General features: G+C 35.5%; 1 protein-coding gene across 2 annotated transcripts; it reads right to left on the bottom strand.

The window, feature by feature from the left end:
• Positions 1–377: 377 nt before the first annotated feature.
• LOC120631491 (homeobox protein vnd-like) lies at positions 378–26,207 on the bottom strand. 2 transcript variants are annotated; one of them, XM_039901102.1, is made up of 3 exons: positions 25,863–26,207; positions 7,803–8,017; positions 378–1,189 (listed from the first exon to the last, which is right to left on the bottom strand). In XM_039901102.1, the coding sequence occupies exons 1-3, from the start codon at positions 26,015–26,017 to the stop codon at positions 582–584; spliced, it is 978 nt and encodes a 325-aa protein (XP_039757036.1). In that variant the 5' UTR covers positions 26,018–26,207; the 3' UTR covers positions 378–581. The 2 variants fall into 2 exon arrangements, with proteins under 2 accessions (XP_039757036.1, XP_039757037.1); XM_039901103.1 differs by lacking the exon at positions 25,863–26,207 and adding an exon at positions 9,864–10,015.
• Positions 26,208–27,404: the final 1,197 nt, after the last annotated feature.

The following is a 27,404-nucleotide window of genomic DNA, read 5'->3' as shown; positions in this document are numbered from 1 at the left end:
TCAGATAGATAAGCATAGCGTTGGCACACACTGGATCTTCACGGATAAAAATGTACCTATAATCTGTTTCAAATATAGGTACGTACTTTCTCGGAATGTTAAGTAAAATAAAAAAAACATGTGTATTGTTGGTACCAACTCCTTTGAAATATATAAACCCTAAACTAAATTAAACTGGCAAGTATATAGATTTAATGGTACACTAATATCTTTTACCCACTATTTTGTTTAATTTCAGTTCTACATAGCATGTGCATTTGATTTTATTTAGGATTTATATACAACGGAACCAACCAACCATATAACATAGCACTTTGATTAAATTTTCTATATTCTACTTCTTATCTTCTTTCTATAATAGCATATCATTCTCTGTGACATTAAAATCACATCGGAAAATGGATGGCGGGATCTCAAACATTTGTCTCGTTTGCCACGTTTATGATTTTAGTCACATAGAATAAGAGCATTGAGTTTAACACGGTAACAGAATACGGGCATTAGAAAAAAAATGTTTTTCTATATTGCATAACTTCTGCTACATCGACTAGGTAACCACATAACTCTATCTAATCTATTTTTCACCACCAACATCCATTTGGCTGTCCGTGTCCCGAAACGGGAGGTTGATGGTGCATTGGTTGGTATGGTGGCAAAGCCATTCCGAGAGGTGGTAATCCGTCTGGTTTACCAATACACGGCCTACCATCTTTCACCAATACAGGAACTACAACGCGCCTCGGCGATTTTATACCACCCATGTTAAACTCAGGGGCGCCTTTTTCCTGAACGGCGCGTTTCGTTTTGTACCTGTGGTTTTGGAACCATATCTTAACTTGGGTCGGCGTCAAACGTATTAAACTCGCCAGATGTTCTCTTTCAGGAGCGGATAAGTACCTCTGTTGTCTGAACCGCCTTTCTAGTTCGTAGGTTTGCGCTTTAGAGAATAGGACGCGACGCTTGCGCTTTTTGTGTGAGAGGATGTTGTCTGAGGCGGTGTTGGGTGGTTGATCGTGGTCGAGGTCGTCGTCGTGATCGAGGCTGTGGTCATGTACGTCGTGGTCGAGATCGTGGTCTTGGTCGTGACGGGTGTCACCCACACTGGGTGACGCGGCAGAGGGCCCCACCGCGTATGATAAATCAGAAGCTCGCGACGTGCTATCCGGACTTACTTGTTGACCGAGCACACCTAGAACAAAAAGAAATTGGATTTGAGATCTAGTTTCTAAACTTCTTATGCTTATTCGCACCATGTTATTCTTTTTGCTATGTTTCTAATCCTTAGAATAAGGAACAGGGAGAATTCCTTAGCAGACGACAGAAAATTAGTGTAAATCTGTTGAGTTTTAATATAACACAACAAAGTATTTTAAAAAAAAAGAACAAAACACATTCTTGATGAAGTGATGGCAGTATTTATAGTAAGTTGTAAACTTTACACTGCATGACGCATATGCATGAATAGGCCGTAACCTTGTGCGCTGATTGCATTGATAACCACCAATGACGTTCCTTACACGTATTTACTTTCATAATAAACGTAGACTTCATTATTAGGTACCTATTAATGCGCAATTTATCAATTTATTGCTTTATACCTCACCGCAATATAAACTTAGTTTGAAAGCCGTTAGTTACACCTATTCCAAGCCAACATTCTTAATGTTGGCGACTGTTTGTTTATTGATTACCTATTTTTCGTAGGAGGGTTAACGTTAAAGAAGCAGTCGGCCATATACAGGTGTCTTCAGGATTGAAAAAGACATTTAGAGCCGACTCCACATAACGTTGGCTTTGTGCAAGAAAAAGAAGAGAAATGTCTCAAACACAGAACCGATAATAGTAAAGTTCGACACGTAGTAGACAAGTATCCGGGGTGTCAACGATTTACTACAAAAACAATATTGAATCCATTATTATATATTTTGTGTAATCAGTGAGACGACAAGTGATTGCTATTTCGCATTTAGTTCTCTATTTATATGGTATAGTTACTATTATTTGTAATGTGAAGATAATATGATTTTTGAATATGAATTCATTATCATAAGGTTGACTATGCAAAGAATTACATGCAAGTGAAGTCGCAGGCGTAGCTTTTCGATGGTAGTAAAATTATGTATTTATAATCTCTGCCACCTGATTTATATCGGAATGTTTATAAAATTTAAGTACCCTTGCCTCCATGTATTTTTACTAACGGCTAGCTACTTGTAATAAAAATATCACTAACAATTACAATACAATGCTTGTACTACAATTTTACACTCACATCCAAATCTCCACTTAATCTGTTAGGGTCGCTCTATTTAACTCTAACTAGGAGCTACCAGAAGAATAATGGGACATGAAAAAAATCACCGCAAATAGTGCATTGTTCGGTTGTTACCCAGCCTCCCCTCGCACATTCGATTCAGTTTCACACGATATGCTCTCTAGTAATATGTAGAGGCGGGAGTGAGACTGGGCGTGGTGATGGAGGGGAGCAGGGGGAACACCCACCCGCCGGCAGATGTCCCCATTGTTCTGAGATCGTCCTTTCTGATAAACGCGTCTCAGTAATGGAGGTAATAAGTGTCATTTAGCGTTTTGTTCTCTATTCTAGCCGTATAGACTGTATACTTACTTACATTATACCTACTTTGTTGGAGCTACCTAATACTTAAATAGTGTACCTGTGTTTATTCGTACTTACAATGGCCAATAAACGTACTTACTATGGACTCAGTGGCGTGCATAGAGGGTATGCACAGGGTATGCAGATGAAAATCTCCAGTTATAAATACTTGAGTGTAGGATTTTTATAACTCTTGCAATGCCTCCTTAAGTTTTTTATAGCTTGTACTGGAGATTTGCTTTCTATGCACGCCACTGCAACTGGTACAGATAAATTGTAAAATTATACAATGTACTATACTTTCAAATACTATGACTATCAGTCATAGTATTTGAAAGTATAGTACATTACACCTTTTTACAAATGATTAACCTATGCTGATATTGATGCGAAAGTACATTGACTGACTGGCTCGAAAACTAAGTGTCGTATTAATATTGAATTTAGCAAGTAAGTACGAGTAGGTTATACTTAGGTACGCGGATATGTCAGCTAAAGGATTTAGAACTCTTCCCATTGTGGGGTAAAATATTTAGAAACACAAAAAATATCATTTAAGATAAAAATGAAATAAATAACAAAATTATCAACTGATGTTTGAATATTAAGTTATTTTCAATTTTTACGTTTGGTTAGGTACTTATATATTGTTGTTGGTTTTTGATGATTTATTTATTATTGAACTAGAATTTGTAAATTAATGTAAAAAGTTTATTTTAAAGCGCAGCGTTTAGTTTAATCTTCCTCTAGAACGGCATTATATATATTTGTATAAAAGTCCACCTTTTTGGAGTGAGAGACACGTAAATTGGATTAACACTATCTCATTCATTATTAAATTGGCGTATTTCATGAAATTATTATCAATTACAAAGTAGGTAAAGTAATATTGTTTTATTATAAAATACCTAGGTAAGTTTATAATGTGAGAAAAAGAGGCCGGTCTATCACCTTTTAAGCAACTTATATTTTACTTAAATTGCACATAAATCCAAAAAAATCTGGTGCGTGACGGGGATTGAACTCTTTCCGAAGCTGAAGACTTAGGCTCTTATCACCGCTTTTTGTTTGTCTTTTCATAGTGCAAGAACTTTTCATAGTTCTCCTCAAAGAAGATCTCAAACAATGGTCATTACAACAGTAACAACAATGGATTTTATAACTGTCGCCGAATAATGAACAAATAGCATCCCTAACAGCCGCAAACAGTGTAATTGATAGCCAGCTGCCACGCTCGTCGATTGGCGACAAATTCGTTCCGCATCGCACCCCTCGCAAGCCAAACAATCGGTTAGCCCCCGATCTGAGGGCGTGACACACCTACGTACCCTATTTACAAGATTTTATAAAAACTCTATATGATAGCTTTAGTTTTAAGTTATTAAATGTCGTTATCACCATCACCTCACAATTATGGAAACAGAATAAATGAACGCTTCAAATTGCCTGCGATAGGTTTACAAAAGATTTACTGAATTTGAATTCTTTTTTGAATGCCGAATATTATTTGTAGTTATAAATTATTCATAAAATGCTCAAAACTTCGAACGCGGATAGTTTCATAGTAGTAGAAAATCATTAATGTAACCGAAAATTTTAATTTCTTTTACCTTAAATTTATTTTAACTCGATTTCATTTACGGCGTATAATTTCTTGGCAAAAGCCGTAATATATAAATTAAACCTAACCAAAACTAACTTTGAAAATAATAGCATATTCGAATACAATCTTCCAACCTCCATTTCAACATTTTCAGGATGGGAACAAAGAAGTATTTATTAAAACACACGACTGCACACTACGTAATCTCAGATTAAGAAATGGCGCTTTTTAGCCGCTCTATATTATATATTTAATTTAATTATACAAAGAAAAATACCTAGCTAGTAATGCAAGGATTCTACTGTCGTTCTACTGCAACTACTACTGAGATAACGAGTAGAAAGAAGAAAGAGGAGAAGGTAGGCACGAATCTGAAAAAATTTATAAAAATCTGTTTAATTGATCAGGATCGGTGACTCGTTGGAAATAATACGCAAGTGTCTCTAATATTAAATTGCTCACACTATGCTGTAAAATTCAATCCGCCATGTTAGTACTGTTATATAAATGCTATGCTATAACTTAGCTTAGAGTTTCTGCACATCATTTAATAAAAACTGGGAGATCTTAAAAATAGCAAAGCTGGAGTGACAATAAGCATACAACATATTAAAGGATGAGTCCTTTTGATAGCTAGGATTCCCATGTGCTTAAATATCGATAAGCACTGTGTTGGTAAACGCTCTAATAGGTTGTTAGGTTCAATAGCTTGAGTGAGAAGTACATTTAAGGGTTCGCAGAGAGTCACTGGACGCAACCGGCTACATGAGACTTGAGAGTGGTGTGCAAAACTCCTTTACAAAAGACCTATATCCAGGAAACAACGCCAACGCCACCTTCAAGAGGCGACGACGAAGATGACAGCCTTAGCACAATCATTTAGATCTTTTCTTTCCTTCCGCATCAACGACTACACACATAACGGACGTTTCAGGCCAACCAAGTACGGAGGACAGGCCCAGGAAAAGAAAAGAGAATCATTTAGATATCTCAGTTGTTTTTTATACAGTAAGTAGTTAATCACTACACAGGATTAGTGTTTTTCAACAAGCAATCAAATGTAACAACGAGTGCCGAAATATTAGATAAGCGATAACATAATTAATGACAACCGCAGATTAGCGGGTGAAGGCACTTCATTGGAGGAGCATTTCAAAAAATAATCTCGGCCTCTCGAACTAACTACCGAACACCTATTATTTTCGAGTGGGTCAATATATTTGTGTACGATAATTCGTCTAGGTACTTGTCTTCGTTGAGTGATAAATTTGAAGATATTCAAATTGATGTTATCACTTTATCGTTGAGCGAAAATAAGATATTATAATAACTACATCAGATACCTACTTTTTACTGACCGTTTTGCTGATGATATTTGAAGGTCGTAATTAGGTATTTTTCAATGTGCTGCCATAATTAAGCATATAAGTTCAAGTTCGGACTCTCCAAACTACATTTTATAGGAATCCCAAGATAGGTAGATATCTTATGGGCGAACATATGTAGTGAAAGAGAGCAAGCAAACAAAATTGCTAAATATTGTATAATAATGTTAACAAACTTTTAAATAGTTTAGCAAACTTATTTTGACGATTTGTAAGAGTAGTTTTCCTAAATAAAACAGAATAGCTTACAATAGGTATAACATTTTATCTGTTATCGTTGGATAAAGACGTCAATTTCGTGAAGACACGTTAAACGTTACTCCTTTTATATTTTACCGTGATACCAAATAATAAATGTAGGTATGATTTATATTAAAAGTTAGTTAGTTAGTTAGTTTTGTACGAGAGCTCTTCATGTTTCATTTTCAAGTCCGTATTATAACTGTAGCTGTTCAGTTAAAAGCAATAACAAACGAATGTGAAGCATCATTATCTCAAATTGCTCTTCATTGTGAGAACCACTGTCAATATCCCAATACAAGAGCTATTTGAACTAGGTAAGAATACCTGAAAGTGGTGGCACTAAGCTCTTCCTATGAAAAAGATCTGAGCTCAGCTCTCATAAATTAGACTGATGATGATCAGATAAACGTGACTAGGGAAATAACTATACAAAGTTATCATAAAAATACCCAGTTGTACCTATATATTTACCCAGTTGTTTATAATTGACGGACCGAACAGACGAACCGGAAACCAGCGTTTCGGGGTTCGCAGGGCATCCAAAGAACGCCTGCGATGCGCCTGTCATTACACCAACAACCACGCCCTTCAGACAGTCACACAGGAATATTGCTTAGCGGTAGAATAATCATGTCGGGTATACTTCCCCGGATGAGCTATTTCACAAAAAGCTCTACTCCTGTCTCTTCCTACAGTTGTAACCACCACATCAGCTTTGTTAAAAATGAAGGTCAAATGGTATCACGGATTGTAATGGCAATAGAAAAAAGTTTGCAGTCCGAGATAGTACTAAATTTCAAGGTATTAAAATTTGTTGAGAAAATTTGAATTGTAAATTTCTTTTATCAGGTTTCTCCTATACAGAAACTGAACTATACCTTATTTGAAACTATAATCATGTCTCTAAATCGAGTATTAGTGATAGGTACTGTTTTATTTTTTGGTTGTGCCTTAGTGCAGCAACCTTTGTATTGCAAGTCCTAATTTGTATTTCATTTATCTAAGCATACAATAAGAGTATGTAATTTAGTTTTTAAGAAGTATTTTTCAGTATTGTTCAGAACACTAACGAAATTTATACATTTATACACACATACCTTATTAATTCAAATAAGTATAATAGTTACCAACAGCTATGTTAAAGAAAATTATCAAGGGCTTGTGAAGTCTACTAATTTGCACTTGGCCAGCGTGGTGGGCAAAAACGGCCTAAACCCTGCTTATTCCGCGAGGAAACCTGTGCTCTGTAGTTGACCCGTAATCGGTTTATGACGATGGAGGTGATGATTAAATATACTTATAGATAAATTTAAAGATGTTAAAATAATGACAGTCTACAGCCAATACGTATTTAAAAACTTAATGTATGTTCACAAAAATATATCAAAATTTAAAAGAAAATGTGACTGCAATCATTTGAACGTTAGAAAATAAACTTGCAGTGCAGTACACTAGACTACACAAAATAAGTAATTCATTTAGAGGAAATTGTATAAAATTTAACAATAAATTACCGGTTGATATCTTGGGGATGTCACTAAAAAAGTTCAAAGTTTGTATTAAGCGAAAGCTTATAGAAAAGTACCATTATAGTATAAAGGATTACGTAAACGATAGAAAAGCTTGGGTGTGAACAATTGCTCTAACCAGGTTGCGTCTCAAATATTTTCTAATGACAACGTGAGATGGTGATAACAAAAAGAACAGCCCGGCTAAGTTTGTTGTGGGCTTCTTCTTAGACCAGGGCGCGTTTGGAACCCTCGTAGCTTTAGTTTTAAGTTTACGATTGTAGTTATCGCCATCACTACTCACTGCTTTGTTACACATTTTGTATATAATCAACGCATCAAAAGTGCCATCTATGTGCCTATTTGAATAAAGAAATATTTGACTTTGACTTTTATAATAGATCACCGACCTACTGTTTTAAATGCGCTCTTAATAATTTACTTACCAGTACTGTCATGTTGATCCAAGGACAGCCAAGGTTGATGGTGCCTCAACAACTCATGCGTGTAGTTATGCTGTGGTGGCGCATAAGTAAGTAAGTCCAGCGGGTTTAAACCACCCTGCGGTGGTGCATCCAAACCCTTGGCTTCGTTCAGACCAAGGATGTCAGATATTTGGAAGCCCGGTCGCTGCCCTGGCATCTTCATACTGTCTAGCAACCTGTAACAAAAGCGATTTTGTTAGACAGGTTAATAGTGGTAAGGTACATAAGTGATTTTATCGTAGTTTTCCGGCGGGACTAGAAATTTCACAGAATTAAGAGTATTTTTCGTGTTTTCTCATTGCATGGTCTATCTTCGAGGCAAAAATAATTTTAAGTCACTCTGCTGTTTATATATGATACATTAACAAACAAACAACATATATATATATAATCATCATATATACCACAATCACAATCACAATTTAAATATCTCGTATACATTAATTATACATTAAAGAAGTATGTTGATTGTCCGAAGCTTTCATAGCCATTTGCAACATTTTAATACAAATATTAGAATAAGGCTATTGATTAAAACTTATGGTTTGATTTATATTAAAATATTTTATACATAAATTTTCAACTAATTTTAATAACGACGTACTTAAATTATTCTCATAGGTATTTCACCTATGAGAATAATTTAAGTTCTATATTTTTAAACAAAAATAACCTAAATAACTAAAATTAAACTAAATTATATCTAAATCGCCTTGAATATTGTAAAGGTTTTTTTTTTTAAATTATAAATGGTTTATTAAAGAGCTAGTGCTAAAGAAAGCCATAAACGCGTTTAGTTTGGAAGCCATTAACTTTTAAAAGATAAAAAGTACTTGTTTATTAAAAGCATTGTGTATCTATTGTAATAAATCGGAATGATTTAATAATCAATCTATAAGTATTAAGCACTCCCAAAGTTTAATGTCTCAGTTGCATTCAAAACTCTACATTAAGGCTGGTCTCACACAGCGGGAATGTCTCTCTGAATTCATATTATTAATTCAACGAGCCCGACATTTCATACAAAATCAGCATGCTCCACACAATTTCTTCTCTTTTTCGGCATGTCTCTCTGAATTCAGAATAAGATTTCAGCAAGATATTCCGCTCGTGTGTAGCAAGCCTAAGAATAATAAAAGTACCTACACTAAAGTTCCGCGACAAAATAAACATAATCTTGAGTTGAGGGTGTATAATTGAAAAGAAACACACACAAATTCCGTCAATTCAACAGCTCAATTGTGAAGTGAGAACCTCTCCAGAAAACGTGACCCGTATAATGGAATTCGAAGATCCAACATAGGCCAAACAGTCGAATGTCTATTAAAATACAAGAATTACATGTCGGCGCGAAGGTTTCGTACGTGACTGGATGAAAGGGCGGCACCACAAGGGCCTTTAGCAGGTTGTAAACACTACTATTAACAAGCTCCAACTACAAGTAAGAAAACTGTCGCATATAACTATTGGGGATTATTGGAATCATCACGTAAATCACAATGTTAGTTTTGTCAATCGTATCAATTTCTAACTAATTGCGTATATAGTAAGATGTTACTTCTAACAATTAAAAAAATAAATCTTATTTCAAGGGTTCCTGAAATGATTAAGGAGAAACGTATGCTTTAGTGGAGTTAAAAAATTGGGTTATTTTACATATTTTTTAAGATCAAAGGAATAGAATTTATCCGTAAGTTACCAAAAGAGCAAGAGATAACTTTTGTAAGCGTAGCAATTTCGATGATATTTTCTATTTATTACAGAAAAAAAAACAGATTTAAATTAAATTAAAACCCTCTGATATTTTGCCTTAAATATATTTTGCCAGTCTAGGCGTATGTTACCGAATGAGTTTTCACAAAGGATAAATATCAATATAGAAACAACAATTACAGTGAGTCCCTGAAACTCTATCACTAAAAATTAATTTGTGCAAGAAAAGGTAAGGGAAAACTTAGAATTTCCCCAACAGTTATCACTTTGATAGACACATAAAATAAGAAATCGCATCCCGTCGCTTACCCAGGGAAAGCGGATCGGAAGGCCGCCGGATAAAGAGCCGGTAGGAAGGCTGGTCCCCATGGCGGAAGCAGTATGGGGCTCCAGGCCAACAAAGAGGCCGGCGGTAGCAGCGGCGGCGGTGACCGTGCACTCTCACCTTCCTCACACTTCATCTCCCGACCGGGAGAACTTGACTTCGGAATAATCTTGGAAACTGATAAGACACACCCGTGTAAATACGTGCTGCGTCTCACGACGCCGCGCCCGCACTAAACAACCCTTGAGTGGCCCTCGGGGTGAAGAACACCCCGCGCCGTCGTACTTCGACAGCCTACTCAGCTCAGTTTGAGGGTGCTCCACGGACCTCCGCCAATAGCGACGTGCCTTCGACTGGGCGGGCCTCGATCCGGCCAATGGCAGCCTTTCAAAGCCTTCCCAACAAAAAACTGGAGTATACTTTTGAATAGAGGAGCTTTCGACGTAGCACGTTACGTTATGTTGCTTTTGTAATGAGTGCGCACGTTAAGCCCATTGTTGAGGCCGGGTTCGTTATGGACGCCGCTCTAAATGGCCGGATAACGATTTTCATTTAGAGTGTTTTTAATAAGTCGCCGTAAGCTCGTGTCGAGATTTTTTTATAGAAGTTTTTGCACTACAAAACGACATGATGGGGACAAATATTTACTTACTCCGTACCATTATGTGTGAACTCTATGATCTCGTTGGTATTTTTTTTTATGAAACTGAAACAAAAATATGTTTAAGTGTTACATCTGCTAATTCGAATTTCACTTTTTTTTTGTGTTCTTTGGTCCTTGGAAAAGCCAGTAGAATTTCTTTACAAGATTGCACATGTGCAAGTACTTAGTACATTGTCACTCGAAAAACAATGCTCTTACGGTAGAGTTCCGTGAACAGGTACAAAAAGTCGCATTTATCAGTTTGCACGTGTGCGCTGACGCATTGTTTCAAGTATTTCACTTGTTTGTTGTTAAACCAATTTATTCAAGAAAAAAAAAAGAGGTTTGTAAATTTTGCTGTCCAATATTTTTATGAGATGCAATGCTATAAAGAAACTTTATTTAAAAATTATTCCAAGTTTAACGTAACTCCACCACTCGGTTGATAGGTATACATATATATATATATATATATATATATATATATATATATTTTCCGGTAGCTTATTTTTTTTTTAATGGTAATAAAAATCCTCGCTAATATCAACTCTTAAAAAGGACTGTGTTTGATTTATTATGTCGTTTAAGTTATGACACGAACTTAATAAGAGGCAGACTTACCTACAGAGTTATAAGTATTTAAGAACTTCTAATAATAGAAGCAGCTAATAAACATGCATAAATTGGCTTGCAAAGTGCTTAGCTTAGCTAAGCTTATGTTACAGTAATTTTGCAAAGTAGGTAAATAATTTAACTTTTGATAACTATGAATATTATTTTCCAGATATTTTATCAAATTGATCAGCACATATCCATACATGATTATTATTAAGTTAATTAATAAAGCCAGAGTTTTAAAGGAATAATTAAAATTAAAATTGATTTACAAATAAAATAAATTTAAATTGAAATTGTGCCGGTTGAAACATAAATACGAGTACATTTTCGATATACCTACTTCCGTCCCTGTATAGACTCTAACGACGCAAAGATACCTCCTGGCAGTGGCGTGCACTTCATACATGCACAAAACCAATGCATACCCTAAAATTCTTCTGTAACTAATTTTTGCCATTTTATGCCATCTACCCGCTTTGTGCCTACCCTAGTCAAAAATCCTCTGCACGCCACTGCCTCATGGTGCCTTAGTCGTTATCTCTTATTATGTACACAAACTTAACATTGCATTTTACAAACCTTATTATTATAATATTTTCCAGAGAAAATAATTGATAAAGAGTTTGATTATTTATTAACGTATGTTTTCATTATATTTAAATATTTTTAAAATACTTGAATCGTACTTTTTACACTATAAAGCAATTGAAAGATTGTTTAAACACGATACGTCAAATAAGAAAAAAGAAGACAGTAACTTTTGTACATTATGTATTATTCGTACAAATAAATAAATGTTAAAAGACATCTTAGCGAACACCACTACCACATTAAATATATAAGTTAAAGATTTACTGTACTACTTCAATCCAGAAATGTATTTATTACGACAAGGTACCATAAACACGTGAAGATTATAACAAAAACTTAATTTTACTCTATTTTTATTATTAAAAATAAGCGAATGTTAGGCAATTGTTGAAATCTATACTAATAAGGTTTAAGTGAGGCTAGAACATCTGTTTGTTATTAGGTACATTTCAAACCCTTCAACAATAGACTCGGATTAGGTGAAAATACCAGCTGGTGTACAACTGTGAATTACTTTAGAACAATGAACATTATCAATTAAAGAAGTCACAGAACTTCGCTAGATCGAATAGCTTTTACATACGCAAGGCATATTAATTATTTTTTTTGACAGTTGCTGACTGGTTCATCGTTGGTTTAGTCTCTGTGGTTTAGTATGAAGGTAGCAGGTAGGCAATTAAAAAAAATACTAGTTACAGACATATACTAAGTTCACTAAGATTTATGATAAGTACCAATAACTTTCTATGCAACCAACATGGCAGTTACTTACAACATACTAAATCAATTCCAATAATGAAAACATTACGAACTTTTCGTTACTATTGAGGTTAAAAAAACGTAATTACTTTTAACATAATGTTTTTTTTCTATTTTTACAACAAGTTTTATTTGTTTAAATTAGGTACAGCACAATGGAAAAACAACGTCGTACGAATCGACGTACAAATGAATATGAATTAATATTAAGTAGATATCATTTGTTTCATCGAATTCAGATTAAAATACGAATTTCAAATTCTGATCTCCAGCATGTTTGTAATACCTACTATGTAGAATATATATTTTTTGTGTAAGTTCTTTCTTTTTTATAGAGTATTTTAAGACAACAAAAAACATTTCCCTGAATATTTTAAAAAGAAACAAATTTTAGTCTTCAGATACTTCTATAGGTATACCCTCTATTGAACGGCAAGACATTGTAAAGTAAATACACGATTTTTCTGAACTGTTTTAATTCTAATTTATGGATGTAAATTTATGATGGTGTAAAAAGTAAATATGATTAAAAAAAATAACTCTTTATCGTTATTAATTTATTCTTGAGTGATAATAGGTAACTTGAGTAAATATTTACTGTCAAATTGGAAGGACCACGCGGCCATCGAAATAATGCTTATTTAAGTTTATCATTTAATATATTATTACAAAATGATTCTGTGTACTTTATTATTATAGTAATGCGCTATATTATAACCATTCAAGCTACTACCACCTTTTTACCTAGTTACAAAGAATTTTATGAGACCTTAGCCGCAGGTGTTTTTAATCCGTTCCATATGTTGCGTTTGAACATAAAACAATACAAGCCTTCAAACAATACTTCTCCTAAGTACCTAAGTACTCAACTTATTATGATATTGTTTTTTTTATAAATAGTTTTTGTTATTCCACTGCAAGTTAGCCCTTGTCTGCTATGTCACCTAGTACTAAGTGATGATGCGGTCTAAGATGATAGCGGGCTGACTGGTTAGGTTAGGTATGAGAGTTTATGTAAAAACCCATACTGCTGATCAGTTTCTTGACGGCACGTCTTTGTCGATAGGGTGGTAACTAGCCACGGCCGTAGCCTCCCACCAGACAAAGGTATAGGTATACACTCATATCTTTTAGTGGCTGCTATAGTAATTCATTTAAAAGTAATTGTATATAATTTTATAACAAATTACCAGATGAAATCCTTGATATGTCTCTCAATAAGTACAAAGTTTATATAAAACGAAAGCTTATATAAAAATCCTATTATAATTAATAATTACATGTACATAATAAGAAAGCTTGGGTATGAAATGCTCTAACTTCATAGCTAAATATTAATTAGACTGTGTGATGGTGATAACAAAAAAAGACCTGGCTAAGTTTGTTGTGGGCACTTCTTAGACCAGGGCGCGTTTGGAACCCTAGCTTTAGATTTAAGTTAACGAATGCAGGTATCACCATCACCTTACATTAGTGGTAACATGTTATATGTATGAACGCTTTATAAGAGCCTGTGAAAAGCTCGACATGAATAGGGCATTTTTGAGTTTGAATTTAAAATGTGGTAAAGAATAAATAAGAAACTTTGACGGGTAATTTTGTTTATTTTAAATGTGTCATTTACAAATATTTCATTAAGAAAACTCTTCATAAATCTATGGCGTAGTATCGTACTGTCTTTCACTATATCCAGATTCGGTGACGAGTGATTGACTGCGACCAAATCCACCAGAAATTATATATTATATTATAGGACGGCAAAAGTTGGTCACACATGGCTTGCAAGTATCTTCTTATCCCATAAACCCAATTTTAAAACTGCTATTTATCTAGTTCAACATAACTAAGGACCACCGAGGCAGAAAAAAGTTAGAAGTTGATAGTTGTTGGTGATATTGTTATCAAAATGCTTTTTATTATTATCAATAGCCTATAAAAGTCGAGCTGGACTAAACGCCTCTCCATACCAGTGGGTTTGCCCATAATCCCCTCGCTGGGCATACGGGATGGTGATCGCAGTAATTAGTAGTAGTTGAACAGAGGACGCTACTGTCCGTGCTAAGGTCGCCTCTGACGATACCCGCGGCAAGACGAGGGGTGGTGAAATCTATATTCTGATATGTCGTCACCACACAGCAGAAAATAGTTTATGACCCACTACGTGGCACGGGTCTCCTCCCAAAATGAGAAACGGTTAAGGCCGTGGTCCGCCACGCTGGCCCAGTGCGGATTAGTGATAAGAGATAGCGAAACAATACAAGAAACAAAAAAGAAAACAAAAAAATAAGTAAAATTAGAGAAACAATTTAAAAAAAAAAATAAAAAAGTTAAATATAGTTGTGCAAAGGCGGCCTTATTGCAAAAGCAATCTCTTGTGTAGAACTCTCGGGTATGCAAGTTACCTCACGATGTTTTCCTTCAACGTTGAAAGCAAGTAACATTTTAATTGCAAAAAAAACTTACATAACTAACAAAAGTGCGAGCTGGGATTCGAACTAGCCTCCCGAAAGTGAAGTCGAAGACGTCCCACTGGGCTATCACCGCTTCGGTGTTCCGCTTATGACCAATAATAACTGTTAAATTGAGCGCACCTTCGTTGATTCTAAAATCCATTCCCCAAAGCGCGCTTAAAGGGTAACAATAACAAAGGGCAATTATTTAGAACCAGCCCCTAAGTGGCGTGCAGCGCACGTAAAATGTTTAATTGACTTATTGAGAATGAGTTTTTAAAATATCTACAATCTACCCATCGTTTTATGATCGGCGCTTTACTGCTCGTCGGAGTTGTATATGCTTGATTATAAGAGAAAACCTGAGCTCTGAATAATTGTCGACGGCTCATTGGCGCAGTGGGCGGCGATCCTGCTTTCTGAGTCCAAGGCTGTGGGTTCGATACATACATCGTCAAGACCCAAAGTATGCGTAGCTTGTGTTATGGGTACTAAGATGACTGATAAATAATATACATAAAACTTATAATATACAGATAAACATAATATTATTTCTACATAAAAAATATTATATACAGGTATTGAGCCTGGGCAATACATAGTAACCGGTCGACATGACACCAAGGACAAGGCCAACCGGAGCCGCAAGCAAAAGAAGAAGGAAACACAGACTCTGAAAAACATTCATGTTCACACAAGCATTTTTCAGTTACGGGAATCTAACTCACGCTTTTGACTCAGAAAGCCATTCGGCCGTCTCATAGATAATTAATCAATTGTCCAATTGGACAATCACTAGTCAATTGACTAGCGTAGTGTTGCGGCCTAAACCCTTCTCATTCGGAGACCGGTGCCTTGTCTTCTTCTTCTTGCAGTGCCGACTCCTATCGTTGGTTGGGAACCATTTAGGCTATCTGGGCTTTGAATGCAGCTGCACGGAACAAAGATCGGGTACTTTTCCCGAACCATTGGTGGCGTAATTTTTTAGCCACGATGTTTTTCTTCGACCAGGTGGTCTTTTGCCGGCAATTTTCCTCTGAATAATAAGCTGAAAGATTTGTTGTTTCTCATAATATGTAACTTTCTTTGCTTTAAAGTTTTAAGTATTTCCAAATTCTTGCCTAGCCTCTGTAATACTGTGGTGTTCCTTACATGCTCTACCCATGAAATTCTCAGCATTCTTCTTTAAACCCACATTTCGAAAAAATCTATTTTCTTGCATAGGGCTTCCGTAGGTGTCCAGGTTTAGGGTGGTAGCAACGAAGGATATACGAAATGGGAGACCGAGATTACGGTCGCAAAGTATCTTTTCCATTTTTCGGTAGGCTGCAAGAGCTTTTTCAATTCTGAAATTGATTTCAATGCTATGATCCACTTCGTTATTGACCATTGAACCCGAGTATTTGTATTGACTTACTCTGCCCTGTAGTGGGTCGCAAAGGGGATGATAATGAAAATGTTGTTGTACCGAAATACAGCATTTAGAGCATGATATTTAGGATTTAGAAATCGATTCTAATACGTGTTCTACAAATTTCACCCATACTGTCTCAGGTAAGCTGCGAGGGCCAGATTTGTGAGGGGAGGCGGCAGGTGCTCGCGCCCTCCGCGCCGTGCGCTACCCGTGCAATGCTACGGGCGTGTGTACCGATCAACTATATCCTCCACAGTATTGTACTGTGATAATTGACGGACTAAGCAGATGGCACACCCGATGGTAAATGGAAAATCATTGGAAACCATTGCAACTATTCGCAGGGTAAGTAAAGTAGGCTTAGCCTACTTCTTAAGGGTCAGGGATGGAAACCACCCATTTCCGAACTCCGGACTGATACTTAGAATTTATAACAAAAAAGAACATTTTTTTTTTAACTCTGGAGTCGAACTTAGGTTTACGATGACTACAAAATCATTACACCTGTCTACAATGCTTTTTGCAGGATTTGATTTACCGGGATAAATGAGAAATCACTAGTCTTCTTTTTATCCCGGGAAATCAAATTCTTGATGATGAATAATACCGAAACGCTAAGTAATAAAAATTGGCTGTTTACAATGACTGCATTATTATTTTGATGGGGGCCTGCTTACAAACACTATACAATAATTTCCTAAAGTCTTCGTTTTATAAAACTGCAGCATCATCATCATCATTACCAACTTACGGGGTAGGTGTCTCCACTCAGATAGACAGTATTCCACTACTATGGCCAAGCACGCATTACTAAAAATTGGTAAATCTATATTCGCTTCGACTCGTAAGCTCTGTTACCGTGTGCCTAGAACATCTATACGTAGTTGCAGAACATATCAGATTATTGCTACAACAAAAATGCCACACTAATGCAGGTAAACGCTCACCAATGCTTAGACGGCGACACAGACGTGTAACGAACACTTTGGCAACGCTGACATTCATGCAACTAGTGTAAGAAATTTCAAGAAGTTGGTAATGAGCACTCTGAAATACAGAAAATTAAAATAATAAGTCGTATTAAGTAGTAGTTTGCATTATAAGTGATGGATTATTTATTATTTTTTTAATAACTTAAATTTCTTTTGCAAATTTTGTGTAGCCCTACTTTTTAATATAAGTTTAGTAATTCGTGGACAATGATGTGAGTATTGTGCTAGTGCACTTTTATTTTTAGTTGTCTTTTGTCCCTAAAATAAAATATCAACTTAATATTGTGTTAAGTTTTATTAAAATTGTCTGTATTAAAAATTACCTCTCGACAATTATTAGGTAATAAACTAAGCGTCTTTGGCTTATATGTAAATGTATTTTCTTTGAAGTATTCAATAATAACGTACATTGTTACAATAAAAAGAATTCTTAGTGATAAAGAAATTTGCGTAACATAAAACAAATTTTTAGTCAATATCTAATAAAGAAAATTACAAAGACAATTCCGAACTACGACATCCAATTCTAAAATGCTTTCGCCAGACATAAAACGAAAACACAAAAAGGAGTACAGAGTGTTCGAGTCATTTCAATACATTATCTTTCCGATGTGCCCGGACGAAATTGACTCGCAAAATAGCTGAAGTAGACTAATAGAAAGACATCACAATTCGTTAGACAATCTAATATATTAGCCTTTCAGAAGCTTTTTCGTGTTTTAAAATATTTTACTTCTGAATTTTAAACTTTTGAGACAAAATATATATTTGCAACGGAAAATATGATTTCTACTTCTACTCTTTTACCTACTTGTTTTTGCGCAATTCAAAACTGCATTTAATGCTTTTGTGCATGTCTAAACTCTAAAGTGTTTGCAGGTAAACTAAAATCTGATACAAGTAGGTACTAACATCAAACAGGCAATTGACGGCCGATTGGCGCAGTTTGCAGCGAACCTGCTTTCTGAGTCCAAGGCCGTGGGTTCGATTCCCATAACTGGAAAATGTTTGTGTGATGAGTCATGAGCATGAATGTTTTTCAGTGTCTGGGTGTTTATATGTATATTATAAGTATTTATGTATATTATTCACAAAAATATTCATCAGTCATCTACCCATAACACAAGCTACGCTTACTTTGGGGCTAGATAGCGATGTGAGCTGTGTCGTAGTATATAATTTATTTATTATTTAATTGTATCCGAAACATTGATAATGAGAGCCAAAGGGAATGTTATAAGTTACTTACATGTAAGTTGAGGATAAAATAAGTTTTATGAATGTATCAAACAGTGATTTCACTCCTATTTCTAGAAAATGAAACAGAGAGGATGTATGCAAAAATACTCTTTAATTTTAAAAGATCCCTGACCTGAACATTATTTTATACAATGCCTTAGTGAGAAGCAGCACCGAAAATGCGAGTACTATCTGGAATCGTGCTTACAGCGTGGACTCGCAGCGCCTTGAAAGTACCTATACAGCGTGCTTTTACTCGCTACCTGGCTTTTTATGTCACACACAGACAGCCATATAGTCAGCGATTGGCAGTGTTACAATTTACATCTATTCGAAATAGGCGGGATATAATGTAACAACCTACTCAATCATATATCTTTGACGGTCCCGGCACGCAAGAAGTTGCAAATCCACAAAATATTCTCATATCCCATCTCGAACAACAAGCAAATTTAATACGTATATATGCGAAATACATCGATATCTTTCATGACTCACATATTATTTTGGGGAAAAACTCAACGAACAGTTATACACGGTGAGTTTCTCTACAAAATAATATTTAGTAGTTCTTTTTGCTAACATTTTTTAGTCTATTTAAGTTTACATGACGCTTTGTCAATTCTATGTGTACATGTAATCGACGTGCATATCAGAGCATGTTACTGTGTGTGTGCTATATTTTAAAAAGGTGATATTTGTATGTTGTTAGTGCTCTTAATAAATAAATAAATAAATATCTACCAGAGCCAAAAGTACATTGTAGAAAATTAAGGTCTCGGTTTAAATATCTAGTTTTATCCAGTTTGTTGTATGGACATTTTACTATTTTGTATTATAGCAAGATATCGCATCTCGTGATGAATAAGAAGTAGCTAAAAGGTAGCCTAAGATGAAAGCGCGCTAAACTAAAAGTTGTTAGGCAGTGTAGCTTGCCTCTACAGCCTAACAACTTCCCTTAATTAGTTTTCTATTCAATATCATACTATAACGCTTTAAATAACTTGACGGTACGATTTAGCGGTAGTCTGGTAAGTTATGCTTAGCAGTTATATCATTTTACATGAATACTATATTATTATGGTTAAACTTTATGGCGTAAGATTGTACAGCCCTTGGATGACTCTTCATGCGAGAGATGCACTTTTCTTTTTTTTCCTTTTTATGTTTAAAGATAAGCTATAAAACCGCAATCACACCTGATGGTGATGCAGCCTTACTTCTAAGGTGGAGCGCGCTTGCCTTGAAAATGCCTATTCACTCTTGATTTGAAGGTACTCATATTGGAGGCCCTGGGGAAAATGGAAGCTAGAAGGGTATTCCAGAACCTAGCGGTGCGGATCAGAAACGAAGATGCGGTATATCGACCACGTAGGGATGCAGATCCTTACGGTGATTCGCTGTTCGATAGTAAAACAAACGAGCTGGTATTTGAAATCCGGGAATTCGAGAAGAAACTGCAACTTCGGTGTAACAAAACATAGAAGTAAAACTAGTAGGTAGGTCGTAGATGCCTGATAAATTTTACCAAGGTTGGATCAATTATTTAAACTTTTAACCCGAATAAGCGAGGCAAATCGACTTGGTTTATATTTATGTAGATTAACGATAGCAAGGCACAGTATTCGAAGAGAAAATCATTTGATATTCGCAAAGGAAGGTAATGATAAAATAATAGGGGCTGATGGTCGACACGATAGGAAAGTAATTTGTGTAAAAGTTTAGTGGGTTATATTATATTGTACCTTCAGCGCACGGTCGTACCACCCGCCGCTCATCGCGAGAAAAAACTACCCCATGACCAGACTTACTCATACCATGGCCGCTTTACATTACCCGAGTCAAATTACCCGACAGTTTTTACCTAATGTCTCAATTACGAGCTGCGCAAACAAACAATAAATATGCTAAACCAAGGCCTAAAGAGCTCGCGCGTCGGCGGCATAATGAGTTTTCCTCTTGCCGCCTTCGTGACAAAAAAAAAACAAACTAATATCGAACATAATATCCGTCAGTCAGCACCTATTGTACTTAAAGAAAATTTATGGCGCAAAGTTTCCCAATATCAAAAACTTCGCGACGGTATGCGTAGAAGTCGATGGGATTTCACGAATATTTTGCTGCGGCGATATGGTTAGGCGCACAGTGCCTAAATGGTTGAAAGCACGGCAAGCCGCGAAGAGGGCTTCCAAACCAATTAAGGGTTCCACGAAGGCATGGGAGAAGACGCAGCTGACGGATTACGAGCTCGATGGTACTCAGGCGATTCACTGCCACTGGGACGATAGGCGTACGACACGCAACCGAAGCCAACGAACCGATAAACGCTTTTCCTCCGCATACCAACATAAACTCTAGTTAAAATGTTTAAATTTCGATTATTATGTAGATATGTTACAGCATAAAACATCTTGTTTACTTTTTTTTGTAAGGTACGTCGTGTCACGTTAGAGGAGCACTTTCATCTTACGACGAATTCCATTTTTGTATTTTTTTAAATAATAAAACGTTTAATGTTTATTAATTACACTTTTTAGAGATCCTTTGCTTATAAGCATTTATATTTTACGGAGGAATAAGTATGACGTTTTGATCATCATTGTCGTGTAGAAAAACTGCCAAGATTGTCCCACAGGCTGGTTAACTTACTTATAAAAATAAATAAAAGAGATTAATTAACCATCCTAGCAACCCAAGGATTGGCTGCGGTAGATGATTAATCACTAACATTATTGTTTTTTTAATATCTAAGTATTGTGGAAGTACTCAGCGTACTATTTATATGACACCGACTATACATAATTACTACTATTTATAACTATTTTTAACCGACAAGGATTTACTTTTATATTAGTATTAAACGAAAATTTATTTTATATTACCTATAATGTAGCTAGGTTATTAAATTATTTTTTTAAAGTTTTAATTGACGGACAAAGCAAGTGAAAAACCATCGCCTATAAACAGGGCATGTTCCTGTAATTACACCGGCAAGCACGCCCTTTAGAGCGGAACACAGGATTGCAACAAAGCATTGTTACAATGCTGTGTTCCAGCATGGAGCTAGTACTACTCCGGACGAGCATCTTATAATGACAAAAAGAAGCCGAATAGATTGCCTTTTTTACAATAATCAATCTTCAATAATATGATTACTAAGGTAATTTTGGACCTACCAATGCATAAGTTTAAACAAAATGTTAAAACACATTTATTACAGCAAGGTTACTTACTATACAACGAATTTCTAAATGCCAAACTTGCTTGGAAGCATCCAGCTCCGTTTTCATCTCTCACAAGATAGAAAAATTAATGTTAAAATGTAAATTGTTTATGTTGGAAAAGAGCAACTGCTGAGTTTTTCGCCGGCTTCTTCTCGGTAGTATCTGCTTTCCGAACCGGTGGTAGAGTCACTACACACAGACAGACTTTTAAAAGTGCCTATATTAGGCCTACTTTAAATAAATGAATTTTGAATTTTGAATAAAGTCGGTTGTATAACTTTTCATAATACTTTTTTTTAATATGCGACACATACCAACACCACCTTATTGACAGAAAAGTCGACATTTTTCTTATTATTTACCTAAGTAGGTCATACTTAATATACTTTATATTAGGTACAGGGTTGAACTTTTCATTCGTGTAATTAAATGACTAATCTTTTCGATGAATGACGTAAACTTGGCTGTAAGATATGTACGTATATACTAGTTACTATTCAAAGATATGAAATGCAATCAGTAGCTAATGTATAGTCACATACCCTTCAGAATTTAGATAAATAAACTCGTAGCTAGGTATATATATTGACTCCTGCAGTTACGTATCAACTTGGGACACTAGAAGGACACAATTGATAATAATAATTGATTTTTTCTGCTAATATCTTCAAACGTAATATATAAAAATAACATATAATAACCAAATAATTATGAGCGAGATGACATAGAACATAGAAAAAGGTTATGCGCCATCGAACCAAATTAAAAATTAAAAAAAAAATACAAAAAAGAACCGTTTTTTATACCTACAACTAAAAAGCAAGAAATAAATATTTCTACAACATTTTTAAGTCGGTGCCACGTAAAATGTAGAAACTATTGGTACTTTCCTTGCTTCTACGAAGTATATGATCTACTTATACATAGTAACTTTCTACATGTTACTTGGCATTTTTTTACAGACTTTGTTGTAACATAACAAAGTTGGTTTCTTTTTGTCAAGCCAAAATTTTCGCCTTTTAGTGGGTAGGTTTGCAATCACATCTAGGTTATAATAGCCGAATTTCAACTGCTCGTAACCTTCTCTTAAATATTGCTTTCCCCGAAGCCGGGCGTTAATGTCTGAGGAATTTTCCCGACACTTCACCATCAGCTCCTTTATTGTGACGAGCATTAATTGCGTACCTACCATAATAGAAGCGCAATAAGTAAATACTTAATATTGTGTAATTCCGATGGCCATCCGTGGTCTACATCATCAGTTTTACTTGACCAAACGGTGCATTTCGATAGCAAATACTCAAGTTACTCTACCATATAAAAAGTATACAGTCTTAAAAAAAAACTTAAATCCGTTTATTAATGATAGAGCTCTGAGCTAGAAAACATAAAAAAAAAAATACAACCGAATTGAGAACCTCCTACTTTTTGTAAGTCGGCTAAAAACCATATTACTTCATAAACTAGAGTATATGACCTTTTTAGAAAACGTCCTCAAGGTTAAAAGTGCCTATTCCGGATTTACGTGTGTTTAACTTAATTCCTACGAAATTAAATATCGTCTTTAAGCACGCAGGTACAAAATTGATAGCTCTGTTGTTTAATTCCGCTCGTTCACAACTTTTATGGATACTTGCTAGGTTATTTCTTTGGGTAAAATACCTACGTAGGTGAAGGTATCTAATTGACAATAAACAACCCCAGTCCGTATAGTTTTCATAGCGAATTTCTACTGGCCTCCTCACTCATTATTGTGTTAGTTTTAAGAGTTATAATGCAAATCAACGCTGCTCCAACGCGGCTTGGCCGGCTTTAATTTAATGACCGATAACTGAGTCCAACTGCCTAATTTGGCCTGAGAGGTGCAGGGCTGGACAGTGCCAATATATCCTAGCATTCCTTAATCTTGACTAATTTGATTCCTCACAAATAAATCCTCATAAATGACTACTACTAGTTCAACCGGAGAATCTCTATATAACGACATATTAACATCATCCATCCATTGCCGGTCAACTGCAGGGAACGGTCATATTCCACTGCGCTGGAACAGTGAGGGTTGGTAGACTTTTGAGAAGCTTATGGAGGACTCTCAGGCATGCAAGTTTAGCTAACGCTTAAACGCTTTATTCGTCCGTTTATTACTCCCATGCTTTAAATCCTTTATTAAAGATTCTAAAGCAGTTAGCTTATTTCCAACATTAAAACACCAAATGTCATAAAAAACATTATATCATCCAAACTAAAAAAAAATCTCTTTTTTTGTCATTGAAGCCGACAACTTCCCATATTCTTCATATGGAACTTGGCTGGCTGTTAGGTTACTAGGACTGGCTGTTTTAATATTATCAGTAAGCAAACTGTTACAGAATATTTGCAGGGTTTTATATTAATAATAATTTCATTTATTTGCTTTAAACATGAGTTATCTAATATTATGGGAGTAGTTAAAGTCTTTTATGTAACTGTCAATAATAAGGTATTAAAACACTCATGTAAACCCACACTCGTATTTTGTTTTAATACTTCATAATACGACATTTGCATTAACAACTATTAAAACACATACTTGGTTACCCCTAAAGGTAAGGCGAGATCCTAACCATTAGGATATAAAACCGACACTACATAGATTTAATATATTTGACGGCCGATTGGCGCAGTGGGCAGCGACCCTGCTTTCTGAGTCCAAGGCTGTGGGTTCGATTCCCACAACTGGAAAATGTTTGTGCGAAGAACATGAATGTTGTTCAGTGTCTGTGTGTTTATATGTATATTATAAGTATTTATGTACATTATTCATAAAAAAATCATCAGTTATCTTAGTACCCATAACACAAGCTACGCTTACTTTGGGACTAGATTGCGGTGTGTTTATTGTCGTAGTATATTTATTTATTTATTTATATGATATAATATTTGAATGCCACGACAAAGGAAATTCAATTTAAGGAAAGTAAGTAGATATGTAGATACCTTCAAGCCAAGGAGCACCAGTTGTACTTACATATCTATCTATCGGCATCAAAAGTTTATTTGTCATGCACAAAGTCAATTTCGGTGCACTCAGGTGAAATAGCGACCTACTTATTGTATGCAAAAGTGGTTACAATAAACGCAATCTATGTATCTAAAGCTTTTACAATAATGTCACGAAATTTTACTACTTTTGGTAACAGGTAGAGGGATAAAGAAGCGGTGATAGCCTAGTGGGAAGGGCTTCGGTTTAACACTCGGGGGCCCGAGTTTGGATCCCAGCACCTCTTACTTTTCTAAGTTATGTGCGTTCTAAGCAATTAAAATATCACTTGCTTCATAGGAAGGGAAACATCGTCAGGAAACCTGCATGCCTGAGAGTTCGCCATAAGGTTCTCAAAGGCTAGTGGAGTCCACGAATGCAAATATTTTTTTAGTTTTTGTTATACATTTCTAATAGGTACTAATTCCCACGGGAATTGTATATTTTTGACGGAATTTCATCTTGATCCGTTCAGCCGATCTGGCTTAAATGTGTAACAACCATTTATCAAAACTTTCGCATTTATAATATTAGCATAGATTCTTCGAGAATCGCTACAGTTAAAATAATTATAAGTTCATATACTTAGTTGTATTAATGTACCTATCTTGATTTTATAAATTCCGACATTTTACTGGGAATCGAATACAGGCATCGCTCACCACTGGAGGAAGTTGATCTAGTAGTGAGCATGTTCAGCTACGGAACACGAGATTCTGGGTTCGAATCCCTAATAGGGGCGAAAACTATTTGAGGTATTGTGTATTTTCTGTTAAAGAATTTTCAGCCAGCCAGACCAGCCCGGAGTTAGGAAATTGGCGTTGTCAAACCCTGCGCCTCGGAGAGCACGTTAAGCCATCGTCCCCGGTTATTATCACTTACTTGTAGTAACCGTAAAAGCCCACCAACCCGTATTGGCCCAGTGTGGTGGGCCAATACGGGTTGCACTAAAACTATCTCGTTTGAGCGAGGAGGCCTGTGCCCATCACGTTCCACGTGAATAGGCTGTTGATGATGATGATGACTGTACTTACGCGTAAGTCCCATAGCGGTAATCCTCCTCGACCTGGGGCTGCCTGTACTGGCAACTGGGTTCAGCGCCGTAATCCGGGGGAATGATGGACCAGCTATTGTCATAGTTGTAGTAGTCCGCGTAACCCGCTTCACCGTCGCCCATCATTTTCATCATACACCAACGACCACAGTAAATCACAGCACAATAAATCGAACGTCCGAATAATTAATTCCAATATTTTGACAGATTAATCTATATCGACAATATCCATTTACGATCCAAATCTCCGCCGATAAAACGCTTAAATATATATGCTTAATTATTGAAGTCTGTACGGCAGAGTGCAGGCGATCATATCGACTGATCGATGCCTCACCGGGCGTTATCAATAAAATTGTATCGTTATCATATCTAACAGCTTTCCCTCGCGATATGGGACTTTTATAAATGCGACAACTAGCACCGACGCGAATATTATAGGTACTAGATAGCTTTATCTGTTTCAGATGGTGAAGCATTTATTGTCGAAGGAATACAAAATCCAGGAATGACAGGTTGTCGCGCGTTAAATAGAATTGTGATAACTGCGGTATCTCCTACTTAGAAATCGATACTGAATGTTTACTCTTTTAATATGTCGAATGTAGACTAGAACTGGTACCGATTTACTTAAGAAAAAAAAACTCAAAACTAAAATTCGTAAGTACCAACATTTAAAATGTAAATACACTTACACTCTCATTTGGCATTTCCGTAATATCATCAGTAGGTAAGTACAAACATCTTTTCAGATATTCAAAATGTAGTTTTTGTTTAAGATCGAAATACTCAGATTTTGTGTTTTTCTTTGACAGGATTTTTTTTTTTTTTAATACTGTTTACTCTATCCCTAGCAATTGAAACATCCCGATAGAGTTACATTGCTCTAATAAAACGGTTGGTGAAAAGTTGTAAATAATAATAGCGGTAACACGAGAAACGGTATAAAATAGACCGTAAAGGACGGTAAATTAGGTTTTGTTCATTATCTATTTTCATTCTTTTCGTAAATATAATATTATTGGAAGGTTATTAATAAATTTATTTATTTTTCAATGTATAAGTCTTGTTGTTTGGATTTTTCAGGGAAACTTCGGAAATTTCGGTGTTATTCATTTTATTTAATTTTTTAATCGCTTTAATATAATATTCGGTTCTTCAACTAATAAAACTTATTTTTCTTAGCTGTAGCAGTAGTACTAGAGTTTTTTGTGCAGAGTAGTAGCCTAATACTACTCCAAAACCACTCCACACTCCACAGTCATAGAAGAAATACCTAGATGAGAACTCAACAACAGATAAAAAAATTATTATATTTAACTTTTCAAGTGTAAGTAAGTACTGTCCCTGAGCTACGCCACGGATGGATGGACGTGTGACTATGGGCGCAAATCGCCACCTGTCGGCAATAATTGGCAACTATTGATATTTATGTTTTAGTTTATCGTTAGTGAATATTTTATTATAGAAATATCTGAAATACATGAGATTTCAAATTCAAATAGTTATTTGTAAACATAAA

Source organism: Pararge aegeria, chromosome 18 (assembly GCF_905163445.1).
Source record: "Pararge aegeria chromosome 18, ilParAegt1.1, whole genome shotgun sequence".
Classification (NCBI taxonomy): domain Eukaryota; kingdom Metazoa; phylum Arthropoda; class Insecta; order Lepidoptera; family Nymphalidae; genus Pararge; species Pararge aegeria.
The sequence above is the reverse complement of the archived record's forward strand: the minus strand, read 5'-3'. Positions and strand labels throughout refer to the sequence as shown.

Coding starts and splice junctions, on each gene's coding strand:
- LOC120631491 (XM_039901102.1), bottom strand. CDS start 26,017: ATGATGAAAATGATGGGCGACGGTGAAGCGGGTTACGCGGACTACTAC. Junction 8,018..25,862: donor TACCGCTATGGGACTTACGC/GTAAGTACAGTC, acceptor CTTTTGTTACAG/GTTGCTAGACAGTATGAAGA. Junction 1,190..7,802: donor GGATCAACATGACAGTACTG/GTAAGTAAATTA, acceptor TTTTTGTTCTAG/GTGTGCTCGGTCAACAAGTA.